The 21,839-nt window shown below is 40.3% G+C and overlaps 1 protein-coding gene across 8 annotated transcripts in view; it reads left to right on the top strand.

Annotated features, from left to right (window-relative positions):
• Positions 1-21,839, top strand: part of LOC149240761 (uncharacterized) — a 399,764-nt gene that overhangs the window by 191,157 nt on the left and 186,768 nt on the right. For all 8 annotated transcript variants that reach the window (XR_016246545.1, XR_016246543.1, XR_016246544.1 and 5 more), the window contains 4 exons: positions 17,874-17,972; positions 18,206-18,264; positions 18,371-18,509; positions 18,723-18,803. Coding sequence is in view for 5 of the 8 variants with exons in the window: in XM_089373808.1 (XP_089229934.1) it covers positions 17,874-17,972; positions 18,206-18,264; positions 18,371-18,509; positions 18,723-18,803 (378 nt within the window). In the remaining 3 variants the exon portion in view is untranslated. The remainder of the gene's footprint in view (positions 1-17,873; positions 17,973-18,205; positions 18,265-18,370; positions 18,510-18,722; positions 18,804-21,839) is intronic.

Here is a 21,839-nt window from a genome sequence, read left to right as displayed (position 1 = left end):
GCGCAAATACTGCATCTATAATATTGTTGACCTTGCCACTGTCAACACTACATCCGTACTGCTTTATCTTTGCCACTGGAACTGAGAAATCACTTGTTTTTGCTACTGAAACGGATTCTTTACCATACCCATCTGCTCTCTGAATTGAATGAACTTAGCTCTTCCTAGATCCTTTGTGAGTATGTCTGCTACCTGATCTCCTATGTGGACATACTGTAGCTGTACTTGCCCACGTTGAACACAGTCTCTGATAAAGTGACATCTGATATGAACGTGTTTCGACCTATCATGAAATATTGGATTCTCGGAGAGTTTGATACAACTCTGATTATCACAGTAAACCTTGGTCGCTTCCATCCTTTTTTTGAACAAGTTCACAAGCAGTTTTCTAAGCCATATAGCTTTGCACGTAGCTGTGCTAGTTGCCATATATTCTGCTTTTGCTGAGCTCAGAGCTATTGACTTCTTCTTCCTGTTGCACCAAGATATCATACCTGATCCAACACTGAAGCAGTACCTCGAGGTACTTTTTCAGTCTACTGAGCTACCTGCCCAATCTGCATTTGTGAACCCATTCAATTTGACATCCTCCCCTCGGGAGTATTTCAACCAATATCTGACTGTTCCATGCACATACTTGAGAATGTGTCTAGCTGCCGCCCAATGCACCCTTTTTGGTTCCGCCATGAATTGACTAAGAATGTTGACAACAAAGCAAATGTCTGGCCTAGTGCTGACCAGATACATTAGTGACCCAGTGAGCTGTCTGTACAAGGTGGGGTCCACTTCCTTGTCTCCTGATGCATATATTTTCTTCCAGTTGGTGATCATGGGAGTAGCCATGGGTCGACAATCCTGCATTCTGAATATCTTCAGAATTTCTGTAGCATATTTTCCTTGCCCAAGGAAGATCTCCCCATTCTTCTGCCAAACTTCCAACCCTAGAAAATAATGCATCAACTCCATGTCCTTCATGTTGAATTCAGCTTAAAGATTCTTCTTGCAATCTTGTATGAGCTTGGATGACCTTGTTAAAAACAATTCATCCACATACAATACCAGAATAAGTGGCTCATTCTCTATCATTAAATAGTAGAGATTGGGATCAACATCACTTTTGACAAATCCCAACTGCTGCAAGTAATTATCAATCTGACCATACCATGCTCTGGATGCTTGCTTGAGCCCATACATGGCTTCTTTAGTTTGCAAACATGAGTTCTCTTTTCATGAGTTTCGATGCTTTCGGGTTGTTCTATATACACCTACTCTTCTATCACACCATTCAAGAATGCTGTCTTGACATCCATCTGGGGAATCTCCCATCCCATTTGAGCTGTTAGGGATATAACGGATGTGATAGAGGTGTATCGAGCAACTTGGGCGAAGGTCTCTTCATACCCTATTCCTTCTTTTTGTGCATACCCCTTTGCCACGAACCTAGCCTTGTACTTCTCTACACTGCCATCTGCAGCATACTTGATCTTATAGATCCCTCTTGATCCTACAACTGATCTATCCTCTGGTCTAGGTACTACTTCCCAGACAACATTTGTCATGATAGGGTTGTACTCTTCTACCATGGTGTCCACCCACACTTGGTGTTGAACGACTTCCTAAAAGCTAGAGGGTTCTTCAACCTGAGCTACCAATGCCTGGTATATGTCAGGTAGTCTATGTTGCCTTTTCTCTGTTCTAGGAGCTCCAACAAACTCCTTTGCGTCCCTCAGTGTCTGCCGTACTTCTCTGCTTGTCCTACCACTGGTGGTGGGAGGCTCAATCAACTCCTCTTGATCTTGTTGTTCCATCTGCTGAGAACTATCTGGGTTTCCCCCTTCTGAGGAAATACTAGCACTGGTCAATGTACTTGATCCAGGTGTTTGTCCTCTTGCCTGTCCTCCTTGCTGCCCCTGTTGCTCCTGGACTAGTGGAACATCTCCTGACTGATCTTCTGCTAGCATCTATCGAGATTTCTTGAAAGCTTTATCCTGCATGAACTTTGCATCCCGTCTCACTACAATATTCTTGCTGCTAGGAATGTAGATTCTGTATGCCTTTGAGGTGTCGCTGTATCCTACGAGATACTCCTTTTCTGTAGTTTGATCCAGTTTACTACGCTTCTTGTTTGGAATGTGACAATATGCCACGCTTCCGAATATTCTGAGATGACAAACTTCCGGCTTCCCTGAGAAGACTCCTTCAGGTGTGTTCTTCCCCAATGCTCTATGAGGAGTTCCATTATGGATATACACCGCTGTGTTGCAAGCTTCTGCCCATAAATACTTGGGTGGATCCTGATCATACAACATAGCTTTGGCTGCCCCAACAATAGTTCTATTTTTCTTCACTGTTACTCCATTATGCCCCATATTATATGGAGCTGTCCACTCTCTTTTGAAGCCTTCCTTTGTGCAAAAATCTGTGATGTCTCTGTCTGTATATTCTCCACCATTATCTGAACGCAATACCTTTATCTTTTTCCTTGTCATATTTTCAACGAGAGCCTTAAAATCTCTAAATCGATCAAAGACCTCATCCTTGGTCTTTAAGAAATAGATCCAGGTTTTTCTAGAGTGATCATCAATAAAAGTGACGAAGTATTCGCCACCAGTAAGAGCTCTTGCAAACATTGGACCACAAATATCTGAGTGTATGAATCCCAATACACATTTTGCTCTATTGTTACTCTGGAAAAAGCCGTTTTAATGTACTTCCCTAGCACGCATCTTCGACATAAGTCATCATGCTCACTATTAAGGGCTGGTACTTCTGTAACAGTCTCTCTGAGCATCCTCAGTGCTCCATGGTGTAAGTGTTCCATTCGCCTATGCCATAATTCATTTTGTTCCTTTTCACCATTATAGTTGTTGCCTATTAGTGCCATTGGTGACTCAAGCTGCAACCTATATCCTATACAATCCGATAGTCACGATATGTTCTAGACATGAAGTGATCCGACAATTCATTCTCTCCTTAGTATTACCGACACTTGATTCGTGACTTAACACCCGATTGGTCCATGATCTCTATTTAAAGAGCATGGAGGGTCATTTGTCTGGTGACCTTTATGAGAAAAGCTTATGTAATTTTTTTGTTTTTGTTACATTAATAAATTGTCTGAAGTGGCTGCGTTGGCTCAGGCCGTGGACTCTTTCCCTTTTTGAGGGTTTCGACCACGTCAAGAATACTAGTGTACTAATCTGTGATCTGTTTGTGAGTGGTGTCATTTAGTGTTCTATTTAATGAACTTACCTTGTAAATTCCTACATGGTATCAGAGCTATTCAAAGGTCACATCTATTGGTGATCCAAATCCGAAGCCAGTACAACTGCATCCGACTGTCGTTTCCTAGATCTATTGTTTTTCACTGCTTTCGGGCCGAGAGGACTGCTCTATTGTGTTAGGAGCATTTGTTCCACTGAGGAACCCCTTTCGTTTCACGCGAAAAGGTTTCTGGTAGTCCTATGACCTATCTACGTCATTTTTAAGCTCTGGAGGTATACAGTCGTTATTTGCAGTTATAGTTATTTATTTCTCTATTTATTTCGGTTTATTATCCTATATAATCCTTTTTTTAGTACTAGATCTATATTTTTCATTTCTGCGTATGCTCTTTGCCTCGCGACTTTGTGCGATTTGGGCAAACAAGAAACAAAAAGAAATGATTTTTCTCACGCGTATGCTCTCTTCCGCTGCGCCTTAATGTGGTCTCGAAAATCAGAAGCATTGAGGAAAATATATACTTTTCGGCCAAATCTAACCGTAAGACTTTGATACTTTTGTTTGTTCGTTTGGTTTGTGTGGTTGATTTTCTGTTTTGCAGGAAAAAATGGTTTTTTTCAAGTAAGCACGCACCCCAAAGCTTCAGTGAGCAAAAAAAAAATTCCATTCCTGCTTTCCAACAATTACTAACTTTTTAACGTAAATCACTTGGTCTAAAGTTACTTTATGAAAATAGAGATCTTGCGTTCAAGTCTTCCTTTTTGTTGAGTTAAAAGCACATGTAACTTATGTTTTAAAGCTACATTATGTAAGAGCGTTTTCACCCATTATAAAGAGTGAATCACTTGTAATTCTAAGTCACTTTATGTTTTATTTAATTTACAATTTAGTGGATAGTTCATAAAGTACCATTGTAAAAATGAATTTCACTTATTTATAAAAGTGGGTCACATAAAGTAATTTTTTTTTAAAGTGAACTAAATTAGATTAAGTTTGGAAAGGGGGGGAATTTTTTTAATTATAACATTATCATCAACTTCCCAACATTCACGTTGTTCGTTGGCATTTTCAACAATTTTTTTCAAAAAACCAAAACCTTATCCAGAAGCCATTTGCAGAGCCGTTTTTTTTTTTGAATCGGCCTAATTTTTCGAGATTTTTCTATTGGAACACTTAGTTTCAGCATATACAACTTCAATTTATTTTAAAATGACGCAGAGCCAGCAACGGCTCACGCAGGGTTTGCTAAGAGAGATAGAATTAGTGATCGGGAGAACAGTTGAGGGGCATTGAGTACAGAGAAACAGAGAAGGCAGAGATTGTGCTGAGAGAGCAGCCCAGCAGCTAAGGAGAGTGACGTAGAGCCAACAAGGGCTCACGCAGGGCCACACAGGGGCAGCCAAGTGCTGCGCAGAGCACCATAAAGGCCAGCGTGTCTGATGCAGAGGCCTAGAAAGTTGACGCAGGGCCTCCTTGGGCTGACGCAGGGGCAGCGTGAGACAGAGAGCGGCTGACGCGGTCTAGATTGGGCAGACACTGGGGTTGTAGAGCAGTTTTGTGCTAAGGAGCTGCCGGAAGGATTTTCTGGGGTTTCAACAAGGAGATTTCTCTCAAACTGTGTGGTATAGCTGCTAAGGAATTTCCTTGTTGGGTAGGCCAGTTTCGGCACCCAGATTGTACTCTGATATTGCTTAATAAGAAAACCCTTAGATCGCTGCATCGGTTTTCCCGCATTGGGTTTTTCCAGGGACACTGGTCCAAAAATAATGGTGTCATGTGGTGTGTTTGTTCTTGTTTTTTTTAGTTGCTGATTTGTAATATGTTGAGCATGCACTGGTGTTTATTTTCAGTATTTACTTTGTAAAGAATTTGTTAAAGAAAAATAACAAGTAGGTAGGAATAAATTAGAAAAAGTGCATGAAGGGGTTTTAAACTAAGTAAACTTAGAAACTTCAACATGGTATCAGAGCGTGATTGCAGATCATAAGAGGACTAAAAGATATCAGCTGAGCGGAGCAAAAGCAGCAGAAAACAACTGTCCCGAGGTGACAGACGCTGTTTCTAGCAGCGCAGAAGCTAAGAAGTGTGACGCAGAGCCAACCAGAGTCACGCAAAATAAGCCGGGAGTTGTGCAGAGCCTTAGAGAGGGCAGCGTTGCTGACGCAGAGGGCTAGAGGGCTGACGCAGGGCATCCTAGGGCTGACGCAGGGCATCCCAGGGCTGACGCAGACCCATCTGGGGTGACGTAGAGCCAGCGTGAGGCAGAGAGGGGCTGACGCAGTTCACAGAGAAGCAGTTGCTGGAGTCTAGAAGGCTGCAGAAATATTGCAAAGTGGAGCTAGTGAGGTACTGTAGTTAGAACAGTACCTGACAGAGCAGGGCCAGAGGAGTTGTTACCAAGGGTTTCTAGCTGAGGAACCTAGATCAATAGTGCAGTTGCTCAAGACGATTATAGTAGGGGGCATCTCGACAAGCGTCAGAAGGATTTCTCGGAGGGAAATTAGGACTCAGAGGGAGTCCAGAAGAGAACTTCCAGATGGGAAGTAGAGACTCAGAGGAGTTGAAAAGAGAATTTCTAGGAGGGAAGTAGAAGAGCGTCATGGCACTACACGGGGTAAGAAACCAAGATAGATTGGACGGAGCATCGAGCTTCGCAGTCTGGAAGGCCAAAATCTTATCAGTGCTTAACAGGAATCGTGTCAAGAACTTCGCCTTGAAGGTTATAGATATCCCAGTCGACCCTAATGATAACGACAAGTACAAAGAGGCGAGGGCGAGGGCGAGGGCGAGGGCCAAGTGCATTATCCTTGACGAGGTCAAGGATCATGTGGTACCACATATAGCTGAGAAGAAAACAACAGTTGAGATGTGGGAGGATCTCAAGAACCTGTACCAGCATACTTCTGTGCAGAGAAGAATGCTGCTCGAGAACTAGATGAGGTCGTATCAGATGAAGAAGGGTCAATCGATTGACACCTTCATCGGAGGACTGAATGAGATCTGAGACCAGTTGACTGCTATAGGCGTGACACCAGATCAGGAGCTTATGGTGGGGACAACCATGAATGCTATCTCAGAAGATTGGGAAATGTTTGTCCAGAGTATCCTGGGCAAAGGGACCCTCCCACCTTGGGACGAGATGTGGGCAACTCTTAGCCAGGAAGAGATCAGACGACAATCGAAGACAGGTAGAAACAACAAAGGGATCAAGGTCAAGCAGGAGGTGGAGGATGTGGCCCTAGCATCTGAGGGAAAGCAGGAGAAGCGGAAGAAGAAAGATCTCTCTAGGATCAAGTGCTTCCACTATGGGGAGCGGGGTCATTATGCGACCCAGTGTCCAAGGAAGAGGAGTAAGGGAGAGTCTTCCGAGACTAAGGCAGCACCAGCACGAGTAGAGAAGGAGGTTTTGACAGACGATGACTGTGCCATGAGTGCACACGCACCACTTGAGCGGAAGTGGGGAGACATCGAGCTTTAGTCAGGCGAAGTACAGGCGATGAGGGGCAAGATCCTTGAGGTACCCAACCTCTTGGATTAGACCTTGCTACGGGAGCCTCGACGAGGAGTAGCAGGACTGGTTGAGTGGGTAGAGATGGATGCGGATGGAGCGGCAGAGAGATCTACAATGCAGGAATCCCGAGACAGCGCAGAGCTAGTAGGCTGCAGGAGTGTTGCACCAATGCAGGAAGGCACAGAGAGGTGTGCAACAGTGCGAGATGCAGGGAGTTGTTGTAGCAGCGCAGAGGTCAAAGAGGAAGCACTTGTCAACGGCAGAGGCAGCTTCAGCATCAGTAGGTGTCTCTAGCCCAACAGGAAGGTCAGTTAGGATATCAGTTACTTACTTCTCAGTAACTGAGTTGCAATGCAGCAGTGGGCAGCACGATGCAACATGATGAGAGGAGGTGCAGTGCGGATGCAGTGTTGGCAAAAAGGACCCGCAGTAGCACGGATGCAGTGGGAGCTGTCGTATAGATGCAGCAGTGGCAGTGGCAGAACCATGGGCAGCAGTACAGGAGGCAGCAGTGGCAATGGTAGAACCATGGGCAACAGTGCAGAGGATGTTGGGCAGGAAGGCCTAGCATCAGCACAAGTACTGATGCCGGATGATCAGAGTAATACTCAGTGAGGAGTATTGCCAGAACATAGTCCTCGCTAAGAGGGAGCGTTGATTTGGGGTAGCATCAGATGTGCTCTAGCCACGAAATTTGGTGGAGAGGTTGGGGCACATGAGATCTCCAATACCCAGAAAGGGTTTGGGCAGATTCTAAACAGATCAGGGGATATTAAAATAATTAATATTTTTAATGGAGTCCCTAAGTCTAAACTTAGGAAAAATAAAATATCAATGTGTATTAATATGAATTTGTGTTAGAGTGGTCCAAAATACATAAGCCAACCCCTTCCCCCTTTTAGTCCGTAGTCAAACTTTCAGTCACTTGTACTTCCCTTGAAGTTGATGCTACCTTATACCATAAAGTTGTTGGAAAACTTTTGAATCTGACCCATACTTGTCTTGACCTTTCCTTTGCTGTTGACCTTGTTGCTCAGTTTATGCAAAAACCACATGAAAGTCATTGGAAAGCAGCTAAAAGAATACTTTGTTATGTTCGAGGTACAATTTAGTTTGGGATTCATTACAACGCAGAAGCATCTCCTCTATTGGTTGGTTTTACTGATTCTAATTGGGCTGGTGATCCTGATGATCGGAAGTCTACTGCAGGTTATGTCTTCACTCTTGGTTCTGGACCTATTACATGGGCTTGCAAGAAACAAAGTGCCATTTCTCTTTCTTCATCAGAAGCAGAGTATCGTGGTGTCGTTGAAGCAAGGAAGCCCTGTGGCTTCGTCAGATCCTGTCAGAGTTTGGTTTTCAGTAGTAGCATCTGAATACACTTTCGTGTGATAATAAAAGTGCCATTCAACTATGCAAAGATCCAGTCCAACATCAACGTAGCGAACACATTGAACTACACATGCACTTCATCAGAAAACTCATTCATGACCATGTTCTTGGAGTGCAATATTGTTAAATAGAGGATTAAGTTGCAGGCATCTTTACAAAGGCTCTCACAGAGGCGAAGTTTACTAAACTTCGATTTATGGTTGGAGTTCAGGAAGTTGTCACTAAGGGGGGATAGGTTTTAATGCCTCCTTTCTTCTCCAATTGTGTCATTTTGTACATCCTTCAATCCTCTCCCAAGTTGTTCTTAAGGGGGGATGTTAGGATATTCTGTTAAAATTGGCAACTAGGGCCAAACTCCATGTGGGTATATTTATTCATAGCAGCTAATATTTTTCTTGGATTCCTCACGTCGAGAGGTGTAGGATTGGTATAAAGATCATCCGATTCCGATAAGTATTCATGGAGTATGAATTTATTTGTGTTATGGGACAATTCGTCAAGGTCGGCCAACAACCAAATTGCCCCCACTTGTGCTCAACGTTTTAGTATAAAAAGACGTGGCTTGGTAGTCATTTGCACACACACTCTTCTTGTGATCTCTTCCTCTCCAGTTGTCTTGGGTTTTGGTGGGAGGAGAGATCCTAAGGATATACGCTGCCCTAAGGGGAGTTGCCCTAGATGCTGCCATGCGAAAGAAGGATCTACGCTGCCCTAGCCCCTAATGTTGGAATGGAGATAAAGGCTTAACACAGTCAGGAAGATGGGCTTCTAATGCTGTTCTAACGCTGCCCTAATGAAGCCCTAGCGTTGCCCTAATAAAGAAGCCTTAACATTGCCCTAACAAAAATACCTAGTCGCAGTCAAGTAGAAGGTTTCTATACCCAACAAGCTGCAGTCCTAATGGGAGGACTACAGTCTTACCCTAGCCGCAGTAAATGACAAGATTTGGCCGCAGTCCTAGGGGATCTCTAGAGCTACAATACACTGCTTGAATGGTTCCTAATTTGCAGTCTCAAGTCTGCCCTAGCCGCAGTAAAAAGAGAAGGTTACAGTCACCAAAATAGAGGACTATAGCAGCTATCCATTTGTGCTTCTAACCACAGTCAAAGGAGGGCTAGTCTCAGCCCTCAAGGAGGTCATCATGGCTGCAGTTGGAGAGGACCCTATTAGCCAAATGATGAAGGAGACGCTGTAAGGAAAGTCAACTATCATTCTGGAGGATATGTCCTTATGCCACTTTGCTGTAGGTGACAACGTGGCTCATTTAGGAGTGCTGAAGAAGGGTGACCGTAGCCTTGGGAGGGATGTTGCAATTGATGTGAGAAGGCTGGTAGGACTTCATTGATGCCCTATCTGGTTCATTGTGAAGGCTGTCTGAATTGTTGTTTGAGTCCTGCGATGCAAGAAACAACAACACGATAGACAACATTGTACTAAGGTACAACATGATGATGAATGCTGCAACATGATGATGCGCATAGTAATGAAGTGTATCATAACATGATGAGTGCAGCACAATGATGCTGAATGCTGCAATGAGGCGCAACATAAAGATGATGAATGCTGTAATGAGGTGCAGGAGTATGATGTATTGCAGCAACAAAAGTGTGATATATTGCAGTGTGCTTTAAGTGCATACAGGGTACAACATAGTGCAACATGAAGGATGCAACATAATGTTGATGAAGTATAACATGATGGGCACAACATGATGATTGGATGTAGCTCAGTGATGAGAGAAGCATAGTGATGAAGAGCAGCTCAGTGATTGGGTGCAACACAATGACGGGTGCAACATGATGATGAGGTGCAGCACAGTGATGGGTGCTGCATGGTGATGGAGTCACCTTGGAGGATCAGTTGAAGTAGTATGCCTTCACCTGAGTTCAGATCAACTACCTCATGTGCCATCTTCTTAGAGAAGATCTCTGCTCTTATTTAGATAAGTCAAAATGTTGACTTCTGATGTATATGTACTATCTCTCTCTGCTGAACTATTGAAAAACATATAAGAAGAATTGATCAGGGGTTTCCCCACATTGGTGTTTGTGCTTGGTTGGTGCCACATCTTGTGTCCTCTTGTCTTGGCTTGTTTTCTGCGATTTATGTTTATGTTCTATCTACATTTTACTGTTATGATAAATGTGATTGCTAATCTGGAATTGATATTGAGCTAATATGAAAAATTGAAGTAAATTTGCTCTCAACATAGAACATACCTAAAATTAACATATTCCAACACATAGGAAATAATTAAGTATAACTTGGTCTAATGTATAGTTAGGTAAAGTGTGTTTCTTTAGTATGCACTTTTTGTAACTTCAAATCCAATGGTCACAATATGTTCTAGATATGAAGTGATCCGATGGTTCATTCTCTCCTCAGTATTACCGACACTTGATCCGTGGCTTAACACACGATTGGTCCATGATCTCTATTTAAAGAGCATGGAGGGTCATTTGTCTCGTGACCGTTCATGAGTGAAGCTTATGTAAATTTTCTTTCTTTTACAGTAATAAATTGCCTGAAGTGGCCGTGTTAGCTCAGGCCGTGGATTGTTTCCCTTTTTGAGGGTTTTAACCACGTCAAGAGTACTGGTGTACTGATCTGTGATTTGTTTGTGAGCAGTGTCCTTTGTCCTTCTATCTAAGGAACTTACCCTGTAAATTCCTACACTATACAATTTGTTGCTTCGAATCCCAATTTGTCTCTTCTTCTTCTAGCTTGAATGCTTGACGTATACTTTCTTTCCTATCAAGTATACATCGTATCCCTTGTCTTGTAATTGGGACACTGAAATCAAGTTCATTCCTAATCTTGGCACATGCAGAACATTTGTGGATCGGATGCTGGTCCTTGCTTTCGTTTGAAATGCTATGGTGCCTCTCCCTACTGGAGTACATTTCGTTTTGTTTCCCATAGTAATCTGGAGGTCCATTTGTTCTTCTTGATAACTCGAGAAATGTTCTCGTACTCCAGCCATATGAGATGAAGCCCCACTATCAATGTACCAAACATCTACTGATGCTGAAGTTGCTAGGCGTGCAAATTCTTCTTCTAATATGGTAGACAACTCTGAGACACTTCGAGTATATATCTTGTGCTATTTTCAACTGATTTCTGACGCTATCCTGCCCCAACAACTGTCGCAGCAAAAACTACGTCCCACCTGAGAAAACACCTCTTCACTAAATATTCTGCTGTGTTGGTCCCTCTGCTGCCGATAGATTTCGATCAGGAAATCTTACCTCTCTGTGGACTCACTCAGAGAGAGCTTTACCAAGAAAATCTAGTCCTCCTGGCTTGAACTGCACAAACCCCTTGGAGATTCGAATTACTACCCCTGCAGGAATTTCAAATTCATTTCTTCCTTAAACGCTGGGTCTTCTGGCTCTTTTCTTCTGCTTTACCTCAACTCCGATACAATGTGAAAATTTCTAAAAATTAGAAATCCAACTACAGTGATTAATATTATTTCTTCTACTTATTATCTCAGAAATAAGTTATTCATAGTGTTCTTACGGCAAATATCGAAATAAATTCTATTGCAGCCGTCACAATTAAAATATTGGTGAAAGTAAATGAAAATAAAAATACTGGCACAAATACAATCACAATGACAATTATTTTTCGACAATCGTCCCCGGAAAATCCCAATGTGGGAAAACTGGTGCAGCAGATGAGGGTTTCTTTATTTATTCTTCAACAAAATCTAATGTACAAGTTACAACCAGCAAAACAAAAGTGAGAAAATTTACAGATGCTTCCTGACAAATCTATGATCCAGGAGAAGTACTCCTCTTCCCTTTGAGTACTTCTGCGTCAATTTGCATCAATTTTCCCATGCTGGCCCAACGTCGAGTTGCCCACACAGTCCCAACGTCAACCTGCCTCTTTCTGCGTCAACGTGCTTCTACATTGTCTCTTCCTGCTCTGCGTCTTCTTGCCTTGCACTCTCGAAAGATGCAGATGCCCTCTCTTCCTTTCTCACCTGCAACTCTCCCTCTGATTCGATTTTCTCCTGCCGAACTTCGATTAGTGAGGAAATCAATCTTACTTGGGTAACTGAGTATATGCCTTTGGTGTGTTCTCCAAGTGCCCATCAAACCTTCTCTTATAATCTTCTGTTTGATCAATCAACGACTTAGATTATAACCTAATCAATGGCTAGGAACATATTGGCTTGATCTCCGCCTTCTTCTTGAAGTTTCACCCACATTTTAGATTAATATCCATTAATTATTTTAATTTCCTAAGTTTAGACTTAGGGTCTCATTAAAAATAATTAATTATTTTAATAAAACTGTCTCCGGGTGGAATTTCCCAAAACAATTTCTGGGTATTGGAGAATGCATGTGTCTAAGCTTCCCAGCAAAATTTGAGACTTAGAGCACATCCGATGCTACCCGAAATTAACAAACATGTAGGTAACATCTTGAAAAAATATCTTCCTAACAAAAAGCTTGCGTACCTGAGAACAAGTTTGGACTGGTTGATGTATCCTCCCTAGTTGAGAGGGAGAGATAGACACATCATTCTTGTCTTCACTTCTGATAGAAAGAATGGAGGATTGGGTAAGTATTTGGCATCCGATACTCCTTGAGGATGAGGTAGGGCATCCAAGATAAGATTAGTTGTAGAGGACCGATATTCTTTGAGGATTGGGAATCCAAGATAAAAATAGTCCTGAAAGGATATATCCTCTGAACACCTGAGTGGGATATGTGCCTTGAGAGACAATGATGATGGTGTCTATCAGTGATTGGTCTCGCTAGCATTGTGCTTGGATCTTGTGAAGAGATAGAGCTGTTAGTCAAGGCCTTGCTATGTGACAATGTTGATTGGTATGTGTTAGCTTTTGCAACATCGGATGTGTTCTAGCCTTGAAATTTTGTGGAGAGGCTAGAATGCATGAGATATCCAAAACCAATAAATTGTTTATGGAAATTTCGCCTAGAAATGACTTAATTAGATTATTAGTCGTCTTTTAAATATTTCCTAAGTCTAAACTTAGGGAATATGACTAATTAATCAGAATTAATTAAGTTATAGTGTGAATGTTCTAGAAACTCACACGGATCGACCTCAAGTTAATCCTAGCCATCGATTAAGATCTAATCTTGGCCGTTGAAGTCTCAAGAAAGGATTATAAGAAGAAGTCGATGGGGCTTGGCGAAATCACTTGTGCAGTTCGATTTGCGCAGTGGGAGAGGGGCAGAGACAATGAAGCCAGAGGAATATTTCCAGATCCGGTGAGTGCATTTGCAGAGAGGTAGAGGAGCCACAGTGAGGCTGACACAAAGCAACGTAGTAACCTCTAGAAGCAAAGTTGAATTGCTGGGGAGAAGAAGAATTTCAGTGCCAGAAGCTGGGCAGAGGTTCAATAGGCCAGGAGAGACGTTTTCCCAGACAACAATTGGTCAGACGACTTGAGGAGAAACTGTTCCAAGCTAAGAGCAGTAGTAACTACACTAGGGTGATGCAGTGACTGCATAGAGGCAGTTTGGATGGCTCAATTTGAGCTGAGGTCAGTGTTGGGATTTGCCTGTGGAGTGAGGAATTTCTCCTCACTAGATTTTCTTGCTAGTATTTCTCTGTAGGATTGCCAGTTTCAACATCCAGTTGTACTCAGATTATTTCACTACTGCATAATAATAAAACTAAGTTGCACGAAACGGGGAAACGGGTATGAGTTTCCGAAATGGGCATGGGTACGAAACGTGACCCCCCCAAATTTTGAAAACGGGGAAACACAATGTATATGTGTGTGTGTGTGTATATATATATATATATATTAGGACATTTAAGAAATATGTGCAATCATAAAGCATACATGATACATTCTAATTTATTACGTTATGATTAAATTGTCAATTGTCAATGAATAAACTATAAATCTCTAAATTTACATCACATTTACTCATGAATGATCACATAATGAAAATAGCAATATCCAAAATCAGCCACGAGAAATTTATAATTTCTTGTCTCATGCTTGATTGGGAGTCTCCTCCTACATAGTCAAATGACCTTAGTGCTTTTGATTAAATACAAATTCCATACCGTAGGTGCTCTTGATTATTGGGAGTCTCCCCTGCATAGAGGGCTTGGTTCTCTTGATTAAATACAAGTTCCAGAATCCATACCCTAGTACATGACAAAATCCAATGGAAACATTGCAATCCCCCCAATCCTGAAATCCTGAAAAACAGATAAGTCTGCTGGATTTTGAGTGAGATCTAAAATTCTACTTTCTCCATATGAAATCCAATGAGGGTGAAACCACTCTCAAACATCCTGAGTCATTTCATGTTAAAAATTTAAGTAAAAGGATGAAAATGAAAGATAAAGGAGAATGTCACTTTTACTTTAAGAATTTAACATTACCATGAACTGCATATCAACACTAGGGCCATAGGCTTGAACATTAGGCTGTTCCACTAAATTAGAAGCGAAAAAATAAAAAAAAATAAAAGAAAACGTCAAATGTTAACTGGAAACTCCGTCGTATGGCCTGGAAACTCATTTCTGGCCGTACTGGCCACATTTCCCCAGTGTCAAACGGGCCAGTACGGTTGGAAACGAGTGTCCAGGCTGTACAGTACAAGTTTCCTCATTTCCGTTTCGTTTCCGGTCGAAAACAGACCCCTGGGCAACGTTTCTTGCAACTTAGTAATAAAATCCTTAGCTGTTGCACTGGTTTTCCAGAGTTGGGTTTTTTCGGGGACAATTGCCCAAAAAATAACTGTGTCATTTTATGTGTTTGTGCTAGTATTTCTTCCAGTGTTTATTTGTGTAGGTTGCAGTGTGATTGATTCAATATTTGTTATAGTAAAAAATAAAGAAATTATTAAGAATTAATTTAACAATTAGGAGAATTATTTCCAGTTGTTGCAATAGGATTTGGGTTTCCGAATTTTCATAGTATGATGCTAAACAAATGGCTTACCTATCCAACTCTTCTTATGAGATCTCTTCAGATTGAGAATGTCCATGTACCATTTATGAATACCTCCCTAGTTAAGAGGGAGTGTTGAGAAATGTGTAACCATGTTTGGTCTTCATAAATATGAAATCTACTTTTGAGTCTTGTATATTGTAAAATAAAAGGAAAATTATTATTGTTAGTTTTGAAGCACGGGTTTCATGCTCAATGTCTTTTAGTTTAGAGGTCAAACACCCATTGAGTGCTTCTAGGGTGTGTCCTAGGTCAAGAAGTCAAAAGAGTCATTGTCATATGATGAATACCCCATCAGGTATATTGTAACTTGTAAAAAAAAAATATTTTTATATTTCAAATGTGTTAAAATACCCTCCAAGACCAAGTCGGCCTAATTTGGGGTACTTGTCCACCGTGGAAGCCCATATATAGGAGGGTACTTGACCTCTTGTGGACACAATTCATTCTCTCATCAAACAAGCAAAGGAGAAGAAGAAAAAGGCTAACCAAGAAAGAAGAAGGTCGAAGATCAAGTAATTGGGTTATTTCTCTCTCTCTCATCACACATGCGAAGGAAGGAGACTAGGGTTTCTGCTATTGGCTTAGGGTTTTGCTGCTACAGGGTCGAACTTGGAGAAAGTGCAAAAAGAAGGTAGAAGGATGGCTCATTAGGTCATCCTGAAGCCCTAGAAGAAGAAGGAACTCAAGCAAAGGTCTCAAGAAGCCTTGGAAGTCCTAAATAGCTCACATGTGTTGAAGCAATTGTTAATGGAAGGGCCGAAAATTTTAGACCTACAGTAGAGGCCAAAATTCTGTTGCTTGCGGTCAAAGATGTGCTGCTGGAAGAGATTTGACTGGGTTTGACTTGGACAAAGGAAGCACATTATCAGGAAGGTCAGTCTTGGTCTAGAGGTCTTGGAATTCGTCAATTGAAGAATCTATAAGAAGAGAAGAGATTTGTGGGTTTTCCTCCCAAGTGGAGAGGTTTTGGCCCATGGCTTGCAACCTATATTGTGTTTTTGTGTATTGTTGATCTTCTTGTTTTGGTAGCTGGTTGATGATAAGAATAATAGAATAATACAAGAAGAAGCTAATTACTAAGAAAAAGTAAAAGGACATCACAAGCAATTATCAAGCTAAAGAGAAATCAACTCATCTGTTGCCCTATAAATTTCTCAACACTTTTGCCTCCCTTAAATCATAAATTGTAATGAACAAAGTTCGTATGTGCAATAGAATACTCAGAAGATCTGGTATATGTAAATATTCATTATAGGACAAATATATTATATAAGAATTGTACAAAAGATATGAGATATGATTGATTACAAATGAGGCTCTGCTTTATATACCTAGGCAGGTACCCTTTCTTGAATGGTCATGTCCTTTGGGGACATTCCTCTTGATTCACTGATTACTATCTAATTAACTATTATTTTTATTATATATATATATATATATATATATTTTATTCATAACATTGCCTTCCTCTTCAAAAGCTTTGTCCTCAAAGCTTATTGCCGATAAGGCGTGTCATTTGTTTCTTTGTCTTGGAATTTAGTTGTATCTTTCATAGTTCTTCAAGTTGTCATCTTCGTTGATACATGATGATAAGATCCTCTGAGTGATGAGCAAAATTTTCGTACTGAGAAGTGATCTGACCATCCCAAATCAATCTTCTGCGGAATCTTGCGATTATTGGAAACTTGAGGTGGATTTTTATCACAAGATTGGATTGTGTTGACATCAAAAATTTTTGGAACATAAGTCATTTGTTTATGGTTTGAATGATATGGATCTACAAACTGGTTAGATGTCTAGTTTTATGGGCGCCGATATGGAGTTCTTGTGATTTGATCTCCCCTTAATCTCTTTGTCGTGATTCCTTGGTTTATTGCAGGTATCTGATTTCCTTCAGGTACATAAGTTACTTGGTTAATTGTTGGATCTTTACTTGAAAACTCTGTCGTTTGAATTGTAACATCTGAATATGTTTCCACTTCTACCGGTTTGTCATTTTTTTGAGTTGTGATGTTCACTAGATCAATATTCGTTCCTTTTTCTTTAACTTGAGTTTTTTCGAAGGTTTCAACGTGTCCTTCTTAATAAGCTGTTGTACCTTGTTTTCCAATGACTTCTTGTCCTTCTTAAGCTTCTTAATTTGCGTTAGTAATTTTTCACTATGGTCTTTAAGCCGAGAAACTTCTTCATTTCTATCAACAACGATTTTGCCAATTTCTCTTTGCATATTTTTTTACCTTCTTGAAAAATTGCTTTTGAAATATCTTGTATGTCTTTTGGTGTCGCTGAATCTGGATTCAATGTAATATATTAATATTGTAATGTTATTTTTTTCTTTTTGTATGAAAACATCAAAAAATTTCTTTTTCGTATTTAGGATGAAAGATCCTAGGGTTTCCATCCAAGGTGAACCCAAAATATTGTCACCTTGATCGTTCCATAGGTGATGCTCCGCTGGATTAATGCTTGGCTTTCTTTCTGAAATTTGAGCGATTCTTTTATGCTTCATTTGCTTTTGTGTTGTAACTTGTGACTTGCATTCAATTTGAGACAGGTCTAATAGAGATTCTTTTTGTTGCTCTTTCCAGTCATCTGACAAAATGGTCATCTTGTAATATAATATTTGTCTAAGGTTGTTGCACAGAATTTTATTCTACTAATAAATTTTGCAGAATGCTAACCTTTCAGGGTTTAGATAGGGATAAGCAATTGATTATATAAAGAGTAATAAAGTGATGGCCATATTTGAACTCGTTGATAAATTTGAAGCTTCTTGCCATTTTGCAGCATTACTTAGGACAGTTGATTTATCCTGTGAAGAACGATCTCAAACAGTGGACTTCCAATGTTCGTTTAGGCGCTGCATGCATGTTGCATGCGTTGCTGGTTTGTTTGTGCTCCTTTCCTCTAAATTATTTATCAATTGAACACTTAAGAGATGTATCCTAGGTATAGTAGTGGTACTATTCTTGGGGAACTCTCTTGCTATTTTCATATATGAGAGTATGTTTGTAGGGTGAGGGGTTCAGGATCTCTGAATTATTCTTTCTTATTGTCGGAAACAGGATTTTCTGCAAGAATAGCTGGTTGCTGACTTTTTGTTCTATTTAAACTTGTAGATTCTAGGAGAGGAGAAGGTGGTTGATTATTTGGACACTTTAGTGCCATCCCTTTGCTGGTTAGTTTGGCCAGTTTTGCTGCTGTCTTCTTGATTATCCTGTATTTGTATATTTCACTTATTGTCATGCTTTTATTGATATTGTGGATATTTTTACTGACTGCAGTGCTGTAGGTGATGATGATTTAGCTGTTGCACGGAAAGCCATTGATGCTATACATGTTTTGGGTTACAATGTTTCACCCGATTATTGGCTGTCCTTGGTGCTAGATCAAGTAATACCTTCTACATTGTCTCACGCAGAGGTCAAAATCTAGTAAAACTCAATCTTATTAAATAAATATTTTATACGTACATCATTAACTTCTCTGTTCAGAAACCTGGGCCAGAAATATTTTCTGTCTGCTTGTACTGTGTTCATTAGTTTTCTCCAAGAGCATGCTTCCAACTATCCTATTGGCTACAAGAATACTACTTGCACATTTTATCAGCTTGTAAGCTATTTGATCACTTTTCAGGTAGCCAATGGAGTTGTTGTACTTGCTAATCTACTCTATGGAACACCTGTTCAATCCATAAAGGAAGGCACCGTGGGTGAGGTGAGTCATCTGATATAAAGGTTAAATGCAATTGACATCTAGTGTACAATAATTATAATTAAGTTAGGTCTTTCTGAGTTTCATTCATACCAGCAAAAAGAAGCCCAGTACAAGCTGCAATTGCCCCTTTCTTACTTCGGCAAATAATACATTTTGCTTGTTTATGGTGATGGGTTGAGAAGAATAAGTAAGAAGTGGATAATGCATTGTTTTTGTATATTTGTGTCTGTAGTTCGTATTTTTATTTTTAGGACACACTTTCTGGTCTTATCTATCACTCCACCTAACTTTTCAATAACCACCTACAACTTTATGCACTTTTATTATTTATCTGGAACAGAGAGTGTACAATGTACAGTTTGTGACAAAGTGCATTTTACTTTCTTATTAAGTGTTTTAATTGCTGTCACTTTCATGCATACATTGGTTGGCATCAGAGATTCTGATTTGTGGTTTCGTGTAGACGGTTCTGGCCATTTCATCCAGGATTCTCGTACAACATCTTTGACTTTTATTTTTCTTCCCATTATTTATCCACAAATTTCATTGCAAATTCTGCAGAATGCAAGTGATTCTCAACCAACGATACCTTCCCTGCCATTTTGAAGTTTTTACTCACTGGATGCTTTTATCACTTGAATTATTGGTCAATTTTTCTTGCAGTTTTCAGGTTCCTGCAAAATCTACATTTTTTTGATGCAGATGTGTGATATCTGGCATTTATCCTGTGGCAGTTTCGAGACTCGGCTTTCTGAAAACTGTTGGATAGGAAATGGCCGCTACGTTTAAAAAATTAAACTCCTCGACGTTCATCAAATGTGAAGTTTGGCCATTTGATAAACTTGGCTACGTTGGGCTATGATCCGGCCATTCCAAACGCTTTTCTGCCCCACTCTAAAATTCGACTTGGCCCATTTTAAAATTTATAATAATTACACCCTAAAGCAATCACTTTCCGCTCAAAATTAACTTGGCCAAATATAAAAAAAAAATTTCTTTGAGTAGTTTTGTCAAATGATTATGACGAAACCAAATAAAAATTTGGCTAGCAGTTTGGAATATAGATTTTGTAGAATAGTTAATGCCCACGACAAATTTCTCCTGTAAATTTTATGAAATTATGGCTCCGGCAAAATAGAAGACTCCCTACAATAATCCTGCAACCCTCGAACCATAATAGCTGCAACTGAAACCCACAGGCTGAGCCAAGACCAAAGCTCTGATACCACTGTAATGTCCCAAATGAAGAAAAGTTGGGACAAGCACTTCAAATCAGATTATCATGCATTTACCAGAAGATTGTCATGTAAAACCCAAGGCATAAATCCATAATGTGTAATCTCATTAAAAGATCACCACATGCGGAACAATGAGACATGCAACAACAAAATCTAGCTTTATTATAGAAATATATGCTAATACAATAGTTGGGAACGACCCTCCAAGATATGTAATAATACCGACACCGGCCTACAAACTAAACATGAAATCAATCACTACACCTGTGGATTTTGAATGAATCCACCAAGGGGAGATGGGTGCTCGCCCAATCTCTCTAAATCACCTGAGGGTTTTTGTCCTGGGCTACAAATGGAGTAGAGAACCACGTTCTTGAACTCACATACAAAAAACACTATCAACTCCAAGATGATCCTCCAATGGCCTCCTCCTCTATTATAGATCTGATGGACCCCTCTAGAATCTCCTATTTTATTATTATTTTAATCATGTTGCACTTTTCCTTCTTTTATTGTAATTAAAATATTCTTTTTAATTCGGGAAAAAGGGTAAATTGGCCACCATGTCTCCTCAGGTCACCGAAACTCTCATCTAACCATCTCACCATGTAGATCTTCTCGTTCTGGTTCCAACGAGCTATTGCACTAAGGTGTTCTGTCAAGTATTCCTCCTAGAGTGCCACCTTAAGCGTAATTAATTGTGTCGGGCCCAATAATAACTTTGTTTTCTAAAAGTTGTCAGAATGCACTGGAACGAAAGGAAAATTGTGCGGATGACGGAATATACCAAGTGAATGCCATCAAACCTCATAGAAACTCCTTAAAACCCCTCCACAAGCCCCTGGGAGATTATCATGCATTTACCAGAAGATTGTCATGTAATAGTAAAACCCAAGGCATAAATCCATAATGTGTAATCTCATTAAAAGATCGCCACATGCGGAACAATGAGACATGCAACAACAAAATCTAGCTTTATTATAGAAATATATGCTAATACAATAGTTGGGAACGACCCTCCAAGATATGTAATAATACCGACACTGGCCTACAAACTAAACATGAAATCAATCACTACACCTGTGGATTTTGAATGAATCCACCAAGGGGAGATGGGTGCTCGCCCAATCTCTCTAAATCACCTGAGGGTTTTTGTCCTGGGCTACAAATGGAGTAGAGAACCACGTTCTTGAACTCACATACAAAAAAACACTATCAACTCCAAGATGATCCTCCAATGGCCTCCTCCTCTATTATAGATCTGATGGACCCCTCTAGAATCTCCTATTTTATTATTATTTTAATCATGTTGCACTTTTCCTTTTTTTATTGTAATTAAAATATTCTTTTTAATTCGGGAAAAAGGGTAAATTGGCCACCATGTCTCCTCAGGTCACCGAAACTCTCATCTAACCATCTCACCATGTAGATCTTCTCGTTCTGGTTCCAACGAGCTATTGCACTAAGGTGTTCTGTCAAGTATTCTTCCTAGAGTGCCACCTTAAGCGTAATTAATTGTGTCGGGCCCAATAATAACTTTGTTTTCTAAAAGTTGTCAGAATGCACTGGAACGAAAGGAAAATTGTGCGGATGACGGAATATACCAAGTGAATGCCATCAAACCTCATAGAAACTCCTCAAAACCCCTCCACCTAAGTTGCACAAAACGGGGGGAAACGGGGAAGCGAAACGAAACGCGACCTCCCCAAATTTTGGAAACGGGGAAACGCGAATATATATAATATATATATATATATATATATATATATTAAAAACATTTAAAAATTATTAGTGTGAT

The sequence above is a fragment of the Pinus tabuliformis genome, chromosome 8 (assembly GCF_031772625.1).
Source record: "Pinus tabuliformis cultivar Carrire ecotype Pingquan chromosome 8, CPIR1, whole genome shotgun sequence".
Lineage (NCBI taxonomy): Eukaryota > Viridiplantae > Streptophyta > Pinopsida > Pinales > Pinaceae > Pinus > Pinus tabuliformis.
This window is presented reverse-complemented; position numbering and strand designations above follow the sequence as displayed.